General features: G+C 35.3%; 1 protein-coding gene across 1 annotated transcript in view; it reads right to left on the bottom strand.

Moving 5' to 3' along the window:
• The window catches only part of RPS6KA5 (ribosomal protein S6 kinase A5), a 204,657-nt gene that overhangs the window by 84,462 nt on the left and 107,851 nt on the right, over positions 1-12,344 (bottom strand). The window contains exon 5 of the mRNA XM_051977407.1: positions 5,314-5,421. Within this exon, the coding sequence (XP_051833367.1) occupies positions 5,314-5,421 (108 nt within the window). The remainder of the gene's footprint in view (positions 1-5,313; positions 5,422-12,344) is intronic.

The raw sequence follows: 12,344 nt of genomic DNA, 5'->3' as shown, positions 1-12,344 counted from the left end.
TTCCTTTGTTCACTTCAGTCTAAATCAATCTTCCCAGATTTCCCTGACACTATTACTTTATTTCTTACAGTACAATGTACCGATTTTTTTCAATAAATCCCCAAATAATGGACACTTCTTTAAATTTTCCATTCTTTGCCATCACAATAGGAGCTGGACACATAGGACTTTTTTCAATCTTTCTGTTGTAATGGCCTAGAAGTGGTATTATTGAGTCATAGCATTTGCATAATTTAGCAACTTTGGGGGCATAATTCCAAATTGGTTCCCAGAATGGCTCTATACTAATTTATAGCTCTATCAAGGCACCTGTTTTTCCAAAATCCTGCAATATTTGTCATTTTCCCTTTTTTATCAACTTTGCCAATGATAGGTGTGAAGTGGAACCTCAAAGTTGCTTTAATTCGCATTTTTACAATTATTAATGATTTGGAACATTATTTTATATGCCTATAAGATATCTTAAATTTTTTTCCCTAAGAAATACCTGTTCATATTCTTTATCATTTATCAATTGGGTAATGGTTCTTATTTTTGTAAATTTTGTAAATTTGAATCAGTTCTGGAATATTCTGGAAAAAAAGGAACCTTTATCATAGAAACAAAATTTTTTTTATCAGTTAGCTTAGTTGTTATCAATTAATCTTAGTTATACTGTTTTTGTTTATGTAAAATTTCAATTTAATATATCAAAATTGAGCATTTTATCTTCTGTGATCCTCTTTATCCCTTCTTTGGTCTTGAACTATTTCCCTGTCCATAGATATGAAACATCATTGTCTCCTTATTCCTCTATTTTAAAAAAAAAAGATAAAGCTATTTTGATACTGGCAGGAAGCGGGCAAAAGGAAGAGAACAGTGGCTTGAGGTGGGATGGATGGAGAGATCTAGCTTCATTAGATCTAGATGATTGAAATTCTCTATTATCCTTATTCCATGGCTTCATGTCAAGTTTGTGATATGCTTCCTAAACTCATCTATTTTCCCCTTCTATACAGATGATTTGTAATGTATTTTAACACTTCTATTTCTGTCCCATATGATTATATTTTTAAAATACATGTATGTATGTATACATATATATACACACATATTTTTTTTTTTACTATACATACAAATAGGAGTAGTCAAAACAAAACAAATACCCACATTATCCATGCTAAAGAATTCTTCAATTTGCACCCTGAGTCCATCACCTCTCTGTCAAGGTGGGCAGCACATAATGAATCATGTGGAATCATGTCTGACCCATAATGGTGATTAATTTCCTATCAATGACAAGGAGGGTGAGGAATATGCTCCACACAAGGGCTCTAGGTTTGAAGCAATCTGCTTCTGCTTTCCCATTTCTCTTCTCTTTCCCTTACCCAAAACCCTTACCACTAAATTCTAATCCTTTCTTTGATTATAAGCCTCTGCTCTGAATCCTTTCTTTTATATACTCTATTTCCTTTTTCTCATTCCCTCTTATTTTCCTACTAAATGAAATATATTTTTGTTCCCAGTTGTGTTTCTATATGTATATTTTCCCTTCCTTTGACTAGTTCAGATAAGAATGAGGTTCAAGTGTTTCAAGTCTTTTACTTCTCCACAGAAAATATGTGAGATATTTTTCCCCACCTTTTCTCTTCATTCACCCTCAGTGTATTCTTTCTCTTTCAATTCTTCTTTTAAAATCATCAAAACATAAAACAGTTAAAAAATCTTCCATGATCTGTATGCTGTTAGATTTTCTCTGTGAATCGTGAAGATAAAAAGATTCTGAGGGGATTATTTATGTCATCTCTCCATAGGGGAATGTAAAAACAATTTATTCTTGTTTAATTCTTTATGATTGCTCACTCATATTTACCTTTTCATATCTCTCCTGACTCTTGTGATACTTTGTTTTTTTATATATTCAGATATAAAGTTGGTATTTTCAGGGATTTGGGGGATTTTTCCGAGAGGTGACCAATAGTGTCTGTTTTGAATTGTAGATGCTTCTCCCAGAGTAAGTCGATTTTTTTTTTCCTGAGGCAATTGGGGTTAAGTGACTTGTTCAGGGTCCCACAGTTAGGAAGTTTAAGTGTCTGAGACCAGATTTGCACTCAGGTCTTCCCGACTTCAGGGCTGGTGCTCTATCCACTGCATCACCTAGCTGTCTCTACTTTTTTTTGGAGAGACAATTGGAATTAAGTGACTTGCCCAGGGTCACACATTTAATACATATTAAGAGTCTGAGACCAAATTTAAACTCAGGTACTCCTGACTCCAGGGCTGGTACTCTTTCCACTGTACCATCTAGTTGCCCCAGCTGCTCTAATCTCATTATCATGCTGACAACTCAGATTCTTAATACCTTTTCAGCCCCTTTAGCTTTCTTTCCGTAGAAGGATTGAATTCCTTCTAAAACTTTCCTTTTTAGAAAGCAGAATTTGGTCTTTCTGATTCACTTCACTTTCTATATATCCATTTAGTTTCAATTCATGAAATAAGATGTTCCTTCTTCCAGGATAAGCTGATCAGTTGAAAACTCTTTACTCTGCTGCTTACTCAGCTTTGGATAAGCAAAATCTTCCCACTACCTGTAACCTCCTTTCTCCTTTGATTAGAAAGAGACATACAGATGTATCCCAGTCCCCTTTTTCTCTGACTCTCCCCCCTTTTCATCTCCCTTTTTGAGTGTTGTCTTTTTCCATGAGTTTCCCTGTGGACAGGGAATGCCTTTCTTTTTCTTATTTGTATCTTCAGAACCTAACACAAAGAAGGCACTTAATATTTACTGGCTTGATGACCCTGGGTCAGACCACTGTGGGAACCTTGAAAACTTACAGGTTATCCCAAATCTCAGAATAATATTATATTCATTATAGCAAGAAAGAAGCCTCACGACACAAGAGAACATAAAATAAGACCAAATACAGTATAGCCATTTCTTATAGAAGTAATAAAATCTAGTCCTTAACACAAAGTCAAAAGTCAAGTTTTTTAAGGAATGTTTGTAGCCAGGAGGCAGGGAGAGGCTAAAGTGACAAAACAAAGAGTGGGCAATTAGATTTAGAGGAAATAAATAAGTGAAATCATTTGGACAAGTTGAGGGGTCAGTCTTGGCCAGGAGTAAGACCACTTCATCATGTAAGACAAGGGTGAAAGAAAGAATGGCAGAAAGAACCTAAAAGGAAGGAAAGGAGGAAGAAGGGAGAAAATGAGAGTCATGGTGGAATCAATTTTTTTCTTCTATAAAACATAAGGCAGAGTTCAGATGGGGGAGAGGAAGGCCTATAGAAGATTTAAAGAGGAATTAAGAGGTTTGGAAAAGCCATTGTGGAAACTGGAGTAGTGTATTGCTAACAGAAGGACTGTCTATCAACATTGAGGGCCCAGTTATAAGTTTGTAGTGGATCCAATCAGAAAAATGGCATGATTTTCTTTACTTTTGTTTAGCGGCACATATGTAAGAATGAAGATGAAGACTGGTGGGAATGATCCAAGATTAGCTGGGAACTTGGCTGGAAGTAACCCATAAATGATAAGGGGCTAGGAGTTCAAGAGAGGAAAACAGTATAGAGTTGAATTGCTTCTGAAGTTCAAGATGGGGAGAAGAGGAAAGAATGATTAGTGCAGGGGAAATGGCTTGGGAAAGAGATTGGAGGTCACAATGGGGATAAAGAACAGGGTAAAGGGGATATAGGGAGAGCAAAAAGTCAGTGGGTTATGTGATCAGATAAGGGAATTTCCAAATTTTCAAAAATGGAAGCAGCATATGTGTGAATGAAAGAAGGATTAAAAGTATCATCCTATTTGTGGTTGAGGTGGAGTAAAACAGTAGCTCATGAGAAGTGAGTATATTGAATAAATATGTTGAAGTATTAGGGAAAGAGCTGGGGAGGAGAAAAAAATTGGAAGCCAAGCTTCAAATTAATTGAGGAAGGAAGGAAATGATTAGGACTGTGTAGAAAACAGTTACGAGGATTTTAATTGGGTGGTAGATATAAATAGCATTAACCTCAAAGGAAAAGTTCCATCATGGAAGAAAGGGGAGAACCTAGAATTGGCAATGGGATCAAGTATTCCAACACTCTCTCTTCAACTAGTGAGCTAAGGAGAATGAGTGAAGGTGCAACTGATACTGGAAAGAATTGTTAAAGGAGGTTAGGTCAAGGAAGAAGCCAGGTTTCAGTAAGAGCTAATAGATCGAAGTAGTGGGGTAGAATAGATTTATAATGAAGATTTGTGATGAAATTGCTGCCTATGGAACAGGCATTTCGGAGGACAAGGTGCAAGAGCTGATGGAGTTAGAAACTTTAGAGTAGAAGGGTTGGGGGGATGGGAGTAAGATAGTAGATATGGAATAGAGTTTAAATAATGATCTATAGGAATTCAGAATCGCTGGGACATGAAGGTAATAACTAAGTGTGAAAATGTTCAACACGTGGAGAACACTACTCTTTTAGCCTCAAAAGAATAGTGAATAGGAGATGAGAGGTCTGAAGTTTAAGAAGTTCCTCTTCTTTGCCCATTTAAACTGCTTTGTGGAAATCAATTAAAATCCAAATTTATTTAGGTAAGTCACTTTCTACCTTCAAAAAGTATTTAGTATTATTTCCATGATAGTAAGTCAAGTCAGTAAGTATTTTTTAAATGCATATTATGCTCTAGGCACTGTATTAATCCAAATAAAAAGGAAGGGATATAAAGGAAGGCAAAAACCAAACCAAAGTAAACAAATTAAAAAGTCTCTGCTCTCAAAGAACTCACAGTGTGATGGGGAAAAATATGCAAACTATAAACAAACAAAATATATCCAGGATAAACTGAAGATATCTTTCTTGTAAAAGTTGGATATTTAGCTGAAACTTGAAGGAAGCCAGGTGGTAAACGTGAGGGAAAAAATTCCAGACATGAGATGGCAGCCAATAAAAATGTATAAAAAAAGGAGATGGGATTGTGTATGTGAGGCAGAGCAAGGAGGCCAACGTCACCATATTGTTGATTACACATATGAGAGTAAGTTGCAAGAACTTCTACAAAGCATTCTCAAAGAAAGTGCTATAATTATACTTAGCTGAAATGCAAAAATATTACTTACCCTAATGTTGGACTGTATCAATGGACTCTAAATCTTTAATGCTTACCCTTATAAGCTAAGAAAAAGTGAACATCTATCTCTAAAATGTTTACTTATTAAAAATAACATATACATGGTATAGCAATCTAGTTCTAAAAGCAATCCACCAAAAAATTCTCAAATCATCTTCTTCAGAAACTTATAAAAACTTATTTTCTATTCATAAATATATCAATAATTTAAAATATATATACAATACTCACTTCATCAGCAAGGAACTCCTTACTTAGACCAAAATCTGTCAGTACCACATGGCCATTATTATCAAGCAGAATATTCTCCAGTTTAATGTCACGGTATATAATGCCCAACTGTAGAGGGGGGAAGCAAATAAGCATTTATTTAAAACAACAATTTCTTTAAGTAACAATAAAAATTCTTAAATGTCATTTTAAAAAATCATGTCATTCCACATCTTCAAGAATCCACAGTAGTTTCCTATCACTAGTCAGAATGATTCAAATGACTCTTAGGAAAGTCCATCATGAAAAGTCCTCTATGAGTTTCCTTTTACCTAATGTAATTTCTCAGTATTCCATATTGTTTTATTTCAATCTAGTAAGGTCAATGTTCTTCCCTTTATCATCTTACAACATACTTGCCCCTGTTTTAATGTATTTGCTCCCCATCAGGAAAAAACTTCTCTCACTTTCAAGTGAGATCTTCCTTGAATATACTCTTCTAAGAAGCCTTTCCTGATTAAGTAGCCCCCAAAATTCATTTTTTAACTTAATGTTTCACACCATTTATATATGATTTATACCACATTTATCTGTAAATCACAGCTCCTTTAGCTTTTCCTGTATGTTTTCTGACAGATTTTGTGTACAATCACTGATCAAAAAATAAATGCCTCATCTCTTACAGAACTTATATCATTGCCAGTTTAGTTTCTCAGTATTATCTGACATTCCATCTTAAGATGAATTCTTGACCTAAAATAAATGTTCTAAACAAAGAAAATGTATTTTTTTAAATCAATATCAAGGCTATGAAATTTTTGATAACAAATTTAAATATAGGAAATACAAGACAATTGTTTCCAATAAGCAACCTTTTCTGCTTGATAATGTATGAGGAAATATTTATCAATCAATTTGATTTATATGCCTAAGTCCTAGACTGACTGCCATTCAAAGAAAAAGTATGGCACTTAAAGATAACTGCGAGAGAAATAAAATAAATATATGTTAATATTAGGATGAGATAAAAATCTCTAGATTATCTAATTATTTTACTGAACACTAGAAAATGCACTTAGTGATAAGCATCATCCCCTATCATTTCCCTTCTATTCCTCCCCAAATGTCTGTTTGGGACTAGGGAATTCAAAAACAACACAACAAAGAAAAAGGCTTTTCTATCATGATGGATTTATATCTTTTCATATACAAATTATTTACCCTAGAGTCCAATGATATATATAATTCTTTACTTGCTTGGACCTAAGGACTAGAAATACTTTATATTCAATATTTAATATTTAGAATCATGTTGATTTGGTAATCACTTAGCAATCATCTTTGCATATATAGCATTTTACTCTAAGAGGCAGCTAGGTAGATCAAAAGATAGAATGCTAGACCTGGATTCAGCAAGACCTGAGCTCAAATTTGTCGTCAGATACTACTTAGCTGTATGATCCATGGAGAAAGGAAGAAGAGGGAGAGAAACAGGGAGGGAGAGAGGGAGAAAGGAAGAGGGAAGAAGGAAGACAGAGGGAGAGTGAGGGAAGGAGAGAGGGAGAAAACGAACAGATTTGTTTGTATATTGTTATCACCTATTAGAATTTGAGCTCTGAAAGCAGGAACCTTGTTTTAAGCTTTTTTCTTTTTCATACCAGAACTTAGCATCTGGTACATAGTAAGAGCTTAATGATACTTAATGCTTTTGCTGCTATTGCTTTTCATTGATGATGATATTTATTATCATGTTTGTTTTATATTTGTATTTAGGACTTGATATTCAAAGGAGGCTTGCAGATGTTTAATGTTATATTTTTGTCTTCCTGTGTCTTCAAATGTCTCAATTTTGCCTAATTAGGAATTGATCAGTCAGTCAAAAATCACTTATTAAGCTTTTACTATGTGTCAGATAGTAAGTATTGGAGAAAAAAAGAAAGGTAAAATATAGTCTTTGACCTCAAGGGGCTCATATTCTGATGGGGGAGACATATGCCATGTGTGTATATATTTGTGTGTATGTATATATGCAAATAGAAGGTACTCAGAGGAAAAGTAAAGGATATCCAAAAAAAAAAAAAAAAAAAAAAAAAAAGGCTGTTACAGATTGTGGAACTTGACTTGAGACTTATATTAAGTCAGGGAAGGCAGAAGATAAAGGTAAGGAGGGAAGAATCTTCTGAGTGAATAAAAGGCATAGAGTCCAGATAGGGAGCATTTTGTGCAAGGAATAGTGAGAACAATGACAGTGGATTGTAGAATACATGAACAGAGAATAAAAGGATGGAAAGGAAGGAAGAAACCAATTTATGAAGAGCTTTAAATATCAAACAAAACAGTAGATATTTGAACTTTATGGTTGGACCTGCACTTTAGGAAAATCAATTCAGCAAATGAGGGAAATGTGGATTGGAATGAGGAGAAAATTAAGACAAAGGAGATCAATGAGTAGGCTTCGTACTAATCCAGGGATGAAGTGATAACAGCCTGTACCAATGTAGTAGTTGTATATGTGATAAAAATAGCACAGAACATATAGAAGAGAAGTCATGAAGGCAGAAATGATAAGACTTAGCAATAGAGAGAAATTGGGTAACAAGTGCAAGAAAGAAGTAAAAGATAACATCAATGTTGCAAACCTGAGGGACTGGGAGGATGACAATATCCTTAACAATTAAAAGGAAATAATAATTTATTAAGTGAGTACTATGTATAAGGCATATGCATATGCATGTGTGATACATATACACAATTATAACACTTATACAAATATATACATAAATATACATACACAATCTTGTACTGTAATTTTACCCATAATTTTCCAGGACAACCTACTGATTATAGACTACATATTACTGAACACATTAAATGAAAGATAGTCTGAGCAGACTTTTTGGTCACATAATTGATTTTGACTACAAGCTCCTCAGTAACACCTGAATGACATTATTTCTCACTGATATAGATAGTAGAGTCATTATTTTAAGTATGTATTTATATATTTTTTCTTTCATAAAGTGAATTTGATTTTTTTCATGTTAAGTAGTAAATACTAAATTCTAATATATTCCAAAAGGTGATTTCATCGTGGTTTACAGAAAACAAAAGATCATAATTTGTGTTTCTACACTTGAAGCACTTGACATCTCTTTTAATTGGCTCCTGAGTCTAATTCTGTTAATATATGGCAATGTCTTAAAATTATAAGCAAGGAGAATAGAATTAAGCACTATATAAAATGGACAGTCTTAATATTCATGTTTTTGTGTGACAAGTTTTATTTTTAACTTATGCCTCTCATAAATTATGCTGTTTATTCTTATAGGTAGATCTTTTGACAATTTTAATACGTCCTGTTACAACTAAGGTCCTTTAATAATATAATTCCCACATATGATACCAATTCAATAGATAACAAACACTTCTAAAATCTAAATCAAAAATATGAATATTGTAACTAAAATTTCTTAAATCTAGATAAATAATATTTTAACAAGATAAGAAATACCAATTTTTGCAGCATGAATTACAAAACTGTGAGCAAGTCTTGAATATTTTGTTTTAATAGCTGAGATTAATTTACATAGAGGTGGGGAAAGGAAACAAAAAAAGTTTCAAACATTAAAAAATTAGATGGAAACAGAGGAAATGAAAATAGGGGAGTCTCAACCAATAAGAAAAAAGCAATTCTTATTCCTTAGACCAATTAGTGTTTGTTCAGATATAGAAGGTTCAGTTTGGAAAACACACAATAGGAATTGTGGTTTTATATTAAATAGGATATTTTCTATAGTAAACTTCTTGTATTCTTTACTGAAAAATAAAAATCCATAGTGCTATTCTTTTTTTCAATTTTGATTGAGGTAGGAAGGGAAAGGAGATAGAAGTTAAAAAAAAATTGTTTTTAGCTCCTTAGTAAAACAGAAAATATAATGTCCAGGCTAGCTCTCTGGAGGACCTCAGAATCAAAGTCTGGATCAATCAAAATCCTTGATCTTTAGGGGGAGAAGTGCAGGAGGCTGGCAAGGTGCTATGCAGCTTGACAAAAATGTATCCTGGATTCTGGAATTCAGAGTCTCCAGCCTCTTTCCTCCTTGTCCTGCAGCCATGTGACCCTGACCTCTCTCCCTCAGCCCTCCACTCCTTGCCTACAATTATCTTACTATCACACATTCAGTAAGCACCAATCATGAGGCGAGCCATCATATTACCATATCATCTAAGTATATGCTTATAGAGCCATTATCTCACATCCAATGGATAATCAGCCTTAAGTGCTCTGCTGTCTGATTCAAACACACCTTTTCAGAGTTTCAGCCCTCTACATCTCCCACTTTCCTTTGTTTTAGAACACAGGTGATCATGCCATCCCTAACTTCTCAGGGAGGTGAGAACCCCAAAAAGGAGGTGATCACACCCTCCCTGACTTCTCAGGAAAGGGGATGAAAACACCAAAAAGGAGGTAATGATGTCCCTCTCCCCCCAACTTCTCAGGAAGGGAGGTGAAAGCACTAAAAAGGAAATGATCACGCCCTCCATGACTTCTTAGGAAGGGAGATGAAAAGCACCAAAGGGAAATGGGGAGTCAAGCCAGATATTGTTAGCAGGTTTCTGGGCTGAAGGGTCTTACTAGAAACAGGTATGCACAAACCCATCAGCATGGGAGGTATTACACAAGCACATACCAATAACGCAGAGGCTATTAGTGATGACTCTCCCCACAGCTGGTGCAGGCTCAATGTGGTGTAACAAGCATGAATTGTACATGCAAGTAGTGATATCACAAACAATATAAATCAACATGGTATTATAAAAGATTTCCAGAAGTCCTAGAAGGAGGGTATGTAAACAACAATCACACATACACCTCCTTCAGCAGCCAAGAGACAGTCCAAAACCAATTTATTGTCCATTACTTCACGTGTCAGGGAATCCAATGATCCCCACAAGTTTTTGAAGTTCTGCAATAGTCTTTTTATGTGTCAGGGAATCCAATGATTTCTGCAGATTTTGAAGTCCTGCAACAGTCTTATCATGTCTCATGGAATCCAATGATTCCTGAGGGTTTTGAAGTTCTGCATCAGTTTCATGAACACTTTCTGATGTCCATGAATCAATTGCCATAACTGCCATACTCTTTCAGTGGTGAGCATAATCAGCATTGGAACCACCTGATATTTCTTGGGTCTTCTCCTTCGTTTCAAGGGTCTGCTCCATCTCTCTCCAATGGACAAGGCAAATGCGGCTCGTTGGCACCCACCTGATTCCTTCTCCATCTGTAGCGATATAAGCAAACCCTCTCCCCCAAGCAGTTAACCTATCTGGTCCCTTCCATTCACCATTTTCTGGGTCTCTCGACATCACCTGGCGATTATCTAAAGATAGTGGAGCTGCTCACACTGGACACTGCCCTTCCAGTGGGTTATAAAACGTGTTTGCTGGAGCCAGTGCATCTTTATCAAAAATCAAGAAGTTATTTGTATAAAGAGCTAAATTTGGAAGTTCTCTAGGATTATCTGTGGCTCCCCTTTTCTTTTGTTTTTGGGGATTGTTCTGTTGTCTCTGTTTCTCCTCTCTACTATTGCCTGTCCTTGTGGATTAAAGGGTATGCCAGTAGTGTGCACAAAAGTGTGCCATATGTTTAGAAGTACATGCAGGTCCATTATCTGTTTTTATTGCTTTTGGCACACCCGTAATTGCAAATGCTTGTATAAGGAATTCGGTGACCACTCAGGCTGTCTCTTTTGTTGCTGGTATTGCAAAAGTAAATCCTAAAAAGATGTCTACCACAACATGGATAAAAGACAGATGACCAAAAGATTTATAATGAGTCACATCCATTTGCCAAATTTCATTGGGTCTCAAACCACGAGGGTTCTTCTGTGGAGAGAGTGTAGGAACGTGGAAAGGAAGACAAGTTGTACAGGCTTTTACTATGCTCTTAGCTTCCTCTTTTGTTATCCCAAATTGCGAACATAAAGCTTGAGCAGCCTGATGATATTTAGAATAAGATTGTTGGGCTGCCTGAAATAAAGGAGTATTGGCTAACATGGTTAGAAGGCAATCTACTTTTGAATTACTATAAAAAATAGGACATGGAAGTCCATTATGAGAATGGACATGCAAGATACAACTCTTACCTGGATGCTTTCTCACTTGCTCTTGAAGTTCCTTAAAGAACTGATATATAATTAGAAGCTACAAATTTCACTTTGGGCTGTGGCAATTCTTTGTATCATACCTAGTGAATAGGCTGAATCAGATATTACATTTACATCTTCTGGATAATAAGTAAGAGCTAGAATGATTGCATACAATTCATTCTGCTGAGTGAACTGAAAAGGAGCTTTGACTACTCTCTTTATAGTAAAGTCATGAGAGTATACAACACAAATATTATGTTTGGATGCATTTGTAAATATAGTTGGTCCTGTAAGAGGAACCTAAGAAACCTTTTCTTCAAGAATCCATGCCAATTATATAATAGTCAGGTTATCTTTAATGGAGACCTATGTGTAAAATTTGGAGCTGTGGACAATAAAGTTTGCCATTCTGGAATGGTTTCACAGCAGGTCTTATCCCAGATAACTGTACTACTTGCTTAATGGCCTTTAATAAAATTCTAGCCACAAGCACTGGGTAAGGAGTACGGCTTTGTTCTAGTTGTGCTAGGAGGTTCACCCACTCTATCACACTCTCTCCTTGATAAAGGACTGCTGTGGGTGCCTCTTTTGTAGCAAAAACTGCTATTTCCAAAGGTTTTTGAGTGACTCTTTCAACCACATTGGATACAGCCAGTTCAACTTCTCTCAAAGACTTTTGAGCTTCTTTTGTAAGCTGGCGTGGTGAGTTTAAAGCACTATCTCCCCTTAAAATGTCATATAATGGTTGCAACTGATAGGTAGTCAAGCCTAACACTGGACACATCCATTGGATATCTCCTCTCAATTTCTGAAAGTCATTTAAGGTGTTTAGCTTCTCTGTTTTTGTACTGTAAGCAACTTAGGGTATACTTCATATTCTAAATATTGAAAAAGAGCATGTCTTTG

Source organism: Antechinus flavipes, chromosome 2, assembly GCF_016432865.1.
Source record: "Antechinus flavipes isolate AdamAnt ecotype Samford, QLD, Australia chromosome 2, AdamAnt_v2, whole genome shotgun sequence".
Lineage (NCBI taxonomy): Eukaryota > Metazoa > Chordata > Mammalia > Dasyuromorphia > Dasyuridae > Antechinus > Antechinus flavipes.
Note: the sequence above shows the minus strand (reverse complement) of the source record. Positions and strands in the feature narration are given on the sequence as shown.